Here is a 9,664-nt window from a genome sequence, read left to right as displayed (position 1 = left end):
TAAAAGACAATTTAAAATCCGTTTCTAAAACAGTTGTGAAAAGCACGTCTTTTCATGTATGATATATATTGAGAGAAATTAGCTAAATGCAAACAACTTATGGCAACTCTCTTGTAAATAATAAACAGTGAAGCAAATGAAAAGGAGAGAAAGGTCTCCTCAGAGCTGTCATCCATTCTGAATCAAAGGTTAAAAAATGCCTCCGCTGCGAATCGAACCCGGGTATTGTCCCTTTCTGATGAATGCATATCCGAATACATATGCATTCATCAGAAAGGGACAATATTAGCTTGGATGCAACCTCGGCACGCGACCACTCATTGTTCATTAACTCATCTGCACCAAAAAAAAATGAATCAATAAAAAGGTTGGAAATTTGCCTGCCGGTTAATTGAACTTGTTCTTGCTGGACCCGCCTATGTGGTCTAGTGGTTAAGGAATTGGCGTTAAGATCCAGGGACCCTGGTTCAATGCCCGGCGGAGGATTTTTTTTAAACTTTGACCCAGAATGGATGACAGCTCTCAGGGACCTTGAGTGAAGTTATTTCATTTGTTTCAATGTATTATACTATGATGTTGCACCCATTACATACATTATACAAACATACCAGGCTTTGAGTAAGTATAGCGAAAAATAGTAATTTGGCCAGTACCTACAACCGAGGATAAATAATTCTCTCTATACTTTCGAAATAAAGGCCTGGTATATTTGTTTTATATCCTACATTATTTTAATAAGGTAGAACAATAGTCTATCTGCTCTTGTACACGTAGGTCATGTTTTCTTAATCTGAACTTAAATATAGATACGCGCTGCGCAGACTCGATCTACTTTTCCCGAAACCACGCGCTCATCGCAACGCCGATTTGTCCCTGCGCCGTCTCTTCACGGAACTTGCCCGGTAGAGTCAACTCGCTGACCGGTGCGCCCGAGAGATTGCATGATCTGTGTCAATGATCTGTGACGTCAATGATGGAATAGTCGACTATTCCATCATTGACGTCACGGAATAGCACATTTTCTTCGGTGGGCGTTTCATTTTCGACATCATCGCAAAATAGTGAGAATATGTTTGGTCACATGATGCTATTTAAACCAATCAGCATACAGGATTTAATTTATGTAGGATATAAATATATATATATAACGTGAATATGCTTCGACCACGTATGTAATGGGTGCAGCATCATAGTATATTATTACATGCACGTATAGATGTGACGAAAAAGAAAGAGGCTGCGGACGTAGCAATTTGGTTCACTCTCGTTTTTGTCAGGGCTTGATTGTGGCAGGAGAGGTGGGTTAATTGGGTGTGTGGATGTAGTGGTGTCTAGAAACATATATAAACCATTCCCTCTTCCTCCTTTCCCTGTCATAGTCAATGGCGACGTTAGCCCGACTGGAGCCACTGATATTAGCCGTTTCTACAAGAATCGTATTAGAGTCGTAGTTGTATCGCATCATCTGTTTGCTAACCTCCCTGCTTCCTTCCGTCATCACTATGTTCTTTTCCTGGAAAAATGAGAAACAAAAGTCAGGATATTGGTATTGATAACGATGACGAGGGATCATAATGAGGATTATAATGGTGGTGGTGGTGATGATTATGATGATGGAGATGATGATGATGATGGTGATGGTGATATTGTGGTATGTGGTGATGGTAATAGTGCTGACTATAATCATGATGATGATAATAGTGATGATCATGGTGATGTGGTGATGATTATGATCATCATCTTCATGATTATGATGATGATGATGATGATGGTGGTGGTGGTGGTGGTGGTGGTGGTGGTGGTGATGGTAATAGTGCTGACGATTATCACGATGATGATAATAGTGATGATGATGATGATCATCATCATCATGATAATCATGATGATGATGACGACAGAGGTGAATATCGATAATTGATATGATAATGATTATAAAATTGATGTCGATTGGAATAATTAATAATAGAGGGTAAAACAGAGCGTGTATAGTAGAAAACTGTCAATATTAATTATATTTTGTTGGTAATATGTTCTTCATTCACCTCTGACGAAACCAAAATGGGACAAAAAAATTTAACAACTAAAAAATTTCAAAGGTTGCTAGAACTTCTTAGATCATTTTCGTAACAAAATTTTTGACAAGCAAACACAAAGTTATGAAAATTATTTGCCCTCCTCTCTCCTCCCCCTCTAAGTACGCTTATGAATGAAGTTTTTTTGTGCATACACTTGTGATTAAATTTGAGTAGAATAAATTCATTTTTGTATCCAATGTATCACACGATTGACATGATTGAGGATAAATAGAGTGTAAAAACATATTTTTAAGTGAAAACTTTGATCAAACGTTTTACCCAAAATAAAATGTGCCAGTATCCATGGTAACTTAATTGGTCAAAGGAGAAGCACATATTTGTGTGTGTGTGTGTGTGTGTGTGTGTGTGTGTGTGTGTGTGTGTGTGTGTGTATTTTCCATGGCAAAGCTGCCAAATAATTGTTACCTTCTACCAAATGATATTTCTTGTTTCTTCTCTGATATCATTAACCTAATTGTAAGGGGTCATCAAATTCATAGAGATATATAAACTTGTAACAAGGTCAAACCCTTATCTATTGTAGTCCTATTTGTGTAAGCCATTAAGATCTTGATGGAAATAAGATATCAATAATTCTCAGCGAGCAAAAAGCAACTAAAATGTTACAATCATGATAAAGCATCTCATTGGGAGAATGCTGCTTTCATCATTCCAGTTTCCTTCATTTTGGCGCAAAGACTTTTGTGACACAGGACGATCGGTGTTAGATCGAGTGTATTTGTCTTTTAAGAACATCTATCAATACTAAAAAAATATCTAGTTATACATGAAATATTTTTCCTGCCCAAAAATTGCACATTATCTTAAATACTCACTATACAAATACATTTTCAGATCCCTCGTTTTGAATATCCTCAGACTCTGTCTCTTCCCTTTTTTCACCCCCCCCCCCCTTGTCTCATACTATTTTTCATTACTTGAAGAATCAGCTTGATAATCACTGGAAGGATATTGCTTTTGTGTACGACTTTGGGTAATGAATTTTATATCTTGCCACGTATAACTACTTGCCACATGCAACTTATTTAAACTGATAGTGTAGAGCATACACTTATTCCCTTGGACCGATGATATAGTCCTACAACCATATAGTTGGATAAAAGTAAAAGTAAGTAAAGTACTTGAAAACAAAATCCTAGTAGGCGATCGGCGCCCTGCCTTTCCACTGCGACGCTGCTCTTACCATGCTGCTTTCCATTGCTTTCTCTATCCCTCCAACTGTTATGCGTTGATTCGCCATACCCCCATAATCACCACGAGAAAGGATGACCGCTGAGATGATCACACCAATGGCGATAATGATAGCAACGATAATCGAAGCTACAGCACGAATCTTGACCTGGTTGTAAAGAATAATCAATTCTGATGTTAGAAATAAAATAAGGGATACATTCTCTAACTGATATATATGTTCTTTTGATTTGACCATTTTGGCAATTGTTTGTTTTTGTTCTTATTGTTGGTGGTGTTCAAGTGATTGGGGCAAAGTGCATTTTTGGGGAAAATTATTATATAACCTGTCTTTCACCAAGCGCTTCGCGCAAAAATAGGTGTTTGGCATTCAACGATACGGATGATCTCATTTGTGAACTTGCTAGAGAAAGATTGAAAGTGACCTTGAAGGAAGTGGACATTGAACGCTCGCATCGCCTGCCTTCAAAGTCTATGGATTCTGGGAAACCCCCTGCTCATTCAACCAGAAGCAACAAACGAAATGTTTCGAAACAAAATAACGAAGCAAAACCTGACGTCATCATCGCTAAATTCGTGTCGTATCGCACGCGGAGACTTATTTTGTCTAAGCGGCGGAATTAAAAGGAACTCGTATGGGGATAGAAAAAGATCTCACAAAGTCAAATGCTAGCCTACTGTCAAAAGCAAAACAATGTGAAAAGACAATTACCGCATGGTCTTCAGATGGGAGAATACTTGGCCTCTTCCCGACGAGTGGAGGCAGACAAATCAAACGGTTGATCACATGTGAAAATGACTTAAAGTAACTTTGTCAACTTTCTTGGCTTAACTTTTTAATGAGGTCTACCACAGACTTTAGACTAGACTGATTACCCAATATGCTATTTTTTTAACGATATGCTATAATGGTGCGTTCCAAATATCCTGTATTCTTGTATTTCAATTAGTATTTTTTTTAATGCGTTTGTAAATGTTTGTTTTCTTTTAATATGTTTTTTTTCTTGTGTAAGTTGTTGTAAACCTGTTAAAACAAATCAAAAAGGGATAAAATGTACAAAATGTCATGACTGGGTACACATTGGTTGTGTGGGTATCAAAAGGAAGGACTATGATAATCCTTTATATGAATTCTTAAACTGGGAATGTCCAAAATGTTTATTTTCATACTTGCCTCAATATATATCTGAAAACAATGAAAATAAAGAAATCAACGATGACATTACATGTCAGGTACCATTGATTGATAACCGTGACTTGGAATTTAATGCTGATTTACAGTTTGCAAAAATACAGCAAAAGGGCCTAAAATGTTTACACTTGAATGTTAGGAGTCTACTTAGAAACATAGATGAAATTAATTTGTTACTGACTAAAAATGAAGTACATATATTTTCCATCAATGAATCATGGTTGGATGCATCAGTGCATGATAATGAAATACATATTAACGGTTATCGTATAGTTCGTAAAGACAGAAATCGTAATGGAGGTGGTGTTTTATTAACACCATTGTTTGAATAACATCGAAGCACTTCCAATCTTGGTAGATAATAACCATGCCAAACCGTTTATTTGTATGTCTTGGTATCGTCCTCCAAACTGTACAATTGGTATTTTTGATTACTATGAGGAATTGCTTACATTTCTCGATAGTTTCATTTCTCGATAGTTTTCATCTCAATATTATCATCACTGGGGACTTAAATTGTGATATCAAAAGATCACCGTAAACTAACACGACAAAACGACTTAATCAAATTCATAATCTTTTATCATTAAAACAGATTAATACAACTACATGTACGAGAATATCCGGTGATACACTTAGTTTGATAGATCATATGCTATCAAATTCAGTGGAAAATGTTAAATCATATGGTATAATACATACTGGGATCAGTGATCATTCCCTCTGCTTTTTGATCTGGAATTTACATGTAAAAAGATATATTCCACGAACAATAAGCTATAGAAGAACCAAAGACTTTAACTCTAGTTTGTTCATTGATCACTTAAAGTTTCAACCCTGTCACAGAGTATACGATGCCAATGAAATAGATGACAAAGTCAAAATCTGGGAGGAATTGATTTTAGATATTATGAATAATCACTAATCACTTGCCTATCTGTCACAAACGTGTTAAGTCTAGACACTCCCCTTGGATGTGTTCTGAGATAAGCAATTTGATCAAAGAAAGAGATAAATTGAAGAACAAGATGTACAAGTTGAAATTCGAAATACTTGAAGAAAAGAATGTATCTTTAATGAATTCAAAAGAAAAATTTTATGATCAATTACGGACCTGTTACAAAAAACTTCGAAATATGATTACGTCTAAAGTGAGAAAGTGTAAACGTAAATATTACTCTGATAAAATATCTTCTGCGAACTCATCCTCTGATGTGTGGGATGTTATTTAATCTGTTATGCCTAAAAACAAATCTATGCTGTCAGAATGTTCTGAAACATCTCAAGACAAATTAAAGGCTGAAATTTTTAATAACCATTTTGCAAAAACTGGTGAAGAATTAGCAGCTAGTATACCTTATGTTCCTCCTTCTTGTGCTCATGGAAACATAAACTTTGAATCCTTTTCTCTCAAGCCAGTCTCTGAAAATGAAGTTCTTAAAGTATTATGTAGTATGAAAAATAAGAAATCCATCGGAACGGATGGAATTCCCATGTACATTTTGAAATTGTCTGCTCCAGTAATAATACCGTCTCTGACTCATATTATAAATAATTCATTATCAAGTGGGATAATGCCGTCACGTTGGAAACAGGCCAAAGTTGTGCCGATTTATAAATCGGGTGAAAAAACAGATCCCTCTAATTATCGGCCAATAAGCCAGTTCACGGTTAGCTCATGATCAAATTTTCTCCAATGACCTTTGTGATTTTTCATTAGGATAAGCACTATCATTTTCAAATGTAGATGTTGCGTAAGCTTTACCGGTAGAGTATTCAAATTCTAAGAACAAAAGGCATTGTATAGACCAGGTGACTAAAATAGTACATCAGGGATAATGTTTGGATATCTGTTTTATTGTCTGCCTTTGGCACATTTGACTATTGTTTAGGCTACTGTCAAATACCAGTGATTATGAAGGCTCTATTTATTACTCTTCAGCTTGGATGTGATAAATATGTTGAAAGGAATACATGAATAATCATCAAATCACAAATGCCTATGTCAGTGAATTTGAAAGCCACCTTCATGGTTGTCTCCAATGACCTGTTTCTGCTCGTGCGCAGTTTACAACCGTGAACAGGCTTATTGCGATTCTTTCATCGGCTTCCAAAATCATTGAAAAACTTGTATTGTTCAAATTCAACTTGCTAAACACTTGAAAGTGAACAATTTACTTTCTTCACATCAATCTGGCTTTAGAGAAAAGCACTCAACCATCACTCGGGCCATCACTTCTCTTATAAAAGTCACTGATGAATGGCTTCACGCTCTTGACAATGGTTTATACACTGGAGTGGTTTTCATAGACCTGCGTAAGGCCTTTGATACCGTTAACCATTATATTCTGTTTGATAAACTCAAATCTCTTGGAGTGTCAGAGTCTAGTCTTACATGGTTTAAAAGTTATATGAACAACCGTAAAATATGTACTTGCATACATTCTACTGTCTCTGACTTAATAGATATACAATACGGTGTGCCTCAGGGCTCAATCTTAGGGCCACTGCTCTTTAATATATATATAAACGACATCATAAAGAATGTCGATCGATGTACTATCCATCTTTACGCAGATGATACTGTCCTTTATTTTTCCCATAAAAATGTAAGAAATATCGAAAGTATACTGAACACACAGTTAAACCATATTTATAAATGGATGTGTTCTAATAAGTTGAGTTTAAACTTTGATAAAACAGAATGTTTGTTGATTGGATCCCGCACTATGTTAAATAAGTGTTCACCACTTCAAATAAGCATACAGGGAAAGTGGATTCAACCTAAAGAAAGTGCTAAATATCTTGGAGTGGTTATTGATCAGCAGTTAAAATGGGACAAACATATTGAATACTTGACTGAAAAGGTGAGCAAACTCGTAAGTTTTTTGGGCCGTCTTCGACACAGTTTTAATGAGGCTAGCTTGAAATGTATCTACCAATCAATTATTCTTCCTATTTTTGATTATGCTGATGTAGTGTACGATTCTAGTAACAAAAAATGTGTTACACAATTGCAAAAGTTGCAAAACAGAGCTGGAAGAATAATACTTGGGATAAATCCATTCAAACATATATCGAACTGTAATATTCACCAAATATTAAACTGGGAATCTTTGGAATGTCGTCGACAAAAACACATAAACTCCATGGTTTTCAAAATCATTCGTGATCTCAGTGCACCTTACTTGAAAGATTATTTTCATACTATTTATTACAACTATTCCTTACGCTCAATTGGAAACTTATCTTTACCTAAGCCACGTTCTGAATCGTGTCGTCGAATGTTTTCATACCGTGGGGCCTCGCTATTTATTTTTTTTTATCTCCTTCTATAAAATTATCTCCCAATTATAATACATTCATTAGGACACTTAATGACCAAATCCTGAAAACTATTTCCCTTTAAACCAAAGTTCAAACATATAACTTGGGGCACTTTTGGGTGGGAGGTGGGTGGGGTTAGGTACTCGAGTTTTTACTGTAGGTTGGGGTGCGATTGTTGTTCTTTCTCCCTTTAGCTGATATTGCCTTTATGTTAAACAAATTCGTTAATGAATTTATTTTTGTATTATGAATTTCATGTTGTTTACTTAATATAGCTGGACCCCTCGGCAGAACAGTTGTGCTGTAATGGCTCAGCTGAGTAGGGCGATCCATCCAATGTTATTTTATCATGTATTATATTATGTTGTGATTTTATATGTATTGTTCTTATATTGATAAATCAAATCAAATCAAATCAAATGTATAATAAGTATATACATATGCAAAATTTAAAAACGGTAAAGCTTTACGAAGACTGTATAGGAATCTTATACAGTAGGCCTGCGTGAAAATACTCTTAACACTTTCAGAAAATAGTATTGCAGTTCACAAGAAAAAAAAAGCAAAAGTGCCCTTTTCTTCGAAAAATGGAATACGTCTCAAATGCCCACTGGAAGATACAGCCCAAAATTTGTGTCAGAATCCTCCACCCCTGTGGAATTTACTCATGCACTGTCTAGTTTTCTCTCTCCTTTCTTTTCAAGGCCTCCATCAATTTCAAGCTCCAAGCTATTAAGGTGGCGATATCTCACATTTCAATTTACGATATATGCGTATTTTTTTTTTTCAAAGAGAAAATTAGCCATGTATCATTCATTACTGTCTTAATCATTCTGTTATTATTTTTATTGATATGAAATGCTGAAAATGATTATACTTGTATATACTATGTTATTGAAATGTGGAAATAAGATTAAATCAAATCATGGAACGCCGGAAACACGAGACCACAGAGGTGGGTTAAGACGAACCCGATCAGTTCGACCAACAGATCTTCAACTTCACCCATTATTTTCTTTTTCAGATTGTAGATGAGTTTAGAACAATAACAAGCCACTTTGACTCAGGTGGATGAATAATTCCAAGATGCTCGTACATTATTTTCTGAATAAAATCAATAAATTATCTCTAGGTAAATCTGTATGTCAATGGAAACAATCATTGATGTTAAATTAAAACAAAACAAAAATAAAGAAAAATGTAATATTACCGATGAAGAATCCATTTCCTTTTCCACTAATCGCTTTCAAGGTCTTCTATGGCAGACGAATACATTGATGATAAAAAGTTCAGAATTCTTTAATTAAGGAGACGATATGATTAAAAGCCCAGATTCTGATCAATACTGCTTTCTGAAAAATACTTTACGAATATATATACACCGGGGATTGACATGAAAACGTAAACAAAAGTTGTCTAATATCGAATCAAATCGAAATTAGGAGAAATTAGAGAAGTGGATACGTGACAGGAAGCGATATTTTTCAAACCGTGTCCAAGTATTTCAATTACACTTTCAATAACAACAATTATAAAATTACGTACAGGAGTTAGATAGCCCGACCAGACTAGGGCAATCATGTTGCATCAACCTTTAAAATTCATATATGATAATGTTGTCCTTGAAAGTCATTAAAATGCGGTAAAAAATATCAATTGAATTAGAGGATTTATTTTCAATAGCAGATCAATGATTTCATGAGGGGTAGAAAATTTTGAATTGCCAGTTTGCAAATAATGACGTACTGTCGCCCAAAATGACAAGAAAACAAGCTTATGATTATAACGAAAATTGTGTTTTACCATCAACAACCTGACAAGCCAAAAAATAGTTCAGTAAAAATTATTTTCTACGTAA

General features: G+C 35.2%; 1 protein-coding gene across 1 annotated transcript; it reads right to left on the bottom strand.

Annotated features, from left to right (window-relative positions):
- Window positions 1–1,263: 1,263 nt before the first annotated feature.
- On the bottom strand, window positions 1,264–9,155 carry LOC135156619 (uncharacterized). The gene is made up of 3 exons (XM_064109354.1): window positions 9,017–9,155; window positions 3,280–3,435; window positions 1,264–1,513 (listed from the first exon to the last, which is right to left on the bottom strand). Exons 1-3 carry the CDS (start codon window positions 9,029–9,031, stop codon window positions 1,304–1,306), a joined length of 381 nt encoding a protein of 126 aa, XP_063965424.1. The 5' UTR covers window positions 9,032–9,155; the 3' UTR covers window positions 1,264–1,303.
- Window positions 9,156–9,664: the final 509 nt, after the last annotated feature.

Source organism: Lytechinus pictus, chromosome 14 (assembly GCF_037042905.1).
Source record: "Lytechinus pictus isolate F3 Inbred chromosome 14, Lp3.0, whole genome shotgun sequence".
Lineage (NCBI taxonomy): Eukaryota > Metazoa > Echinodermata > Echinoidea > Temnopleuroida > Toxopneustidae > Lytechinus > Lytechinus pictus.
This window is presented reverse-complemented; position numbering and strand designations above follow the sequence as displayed.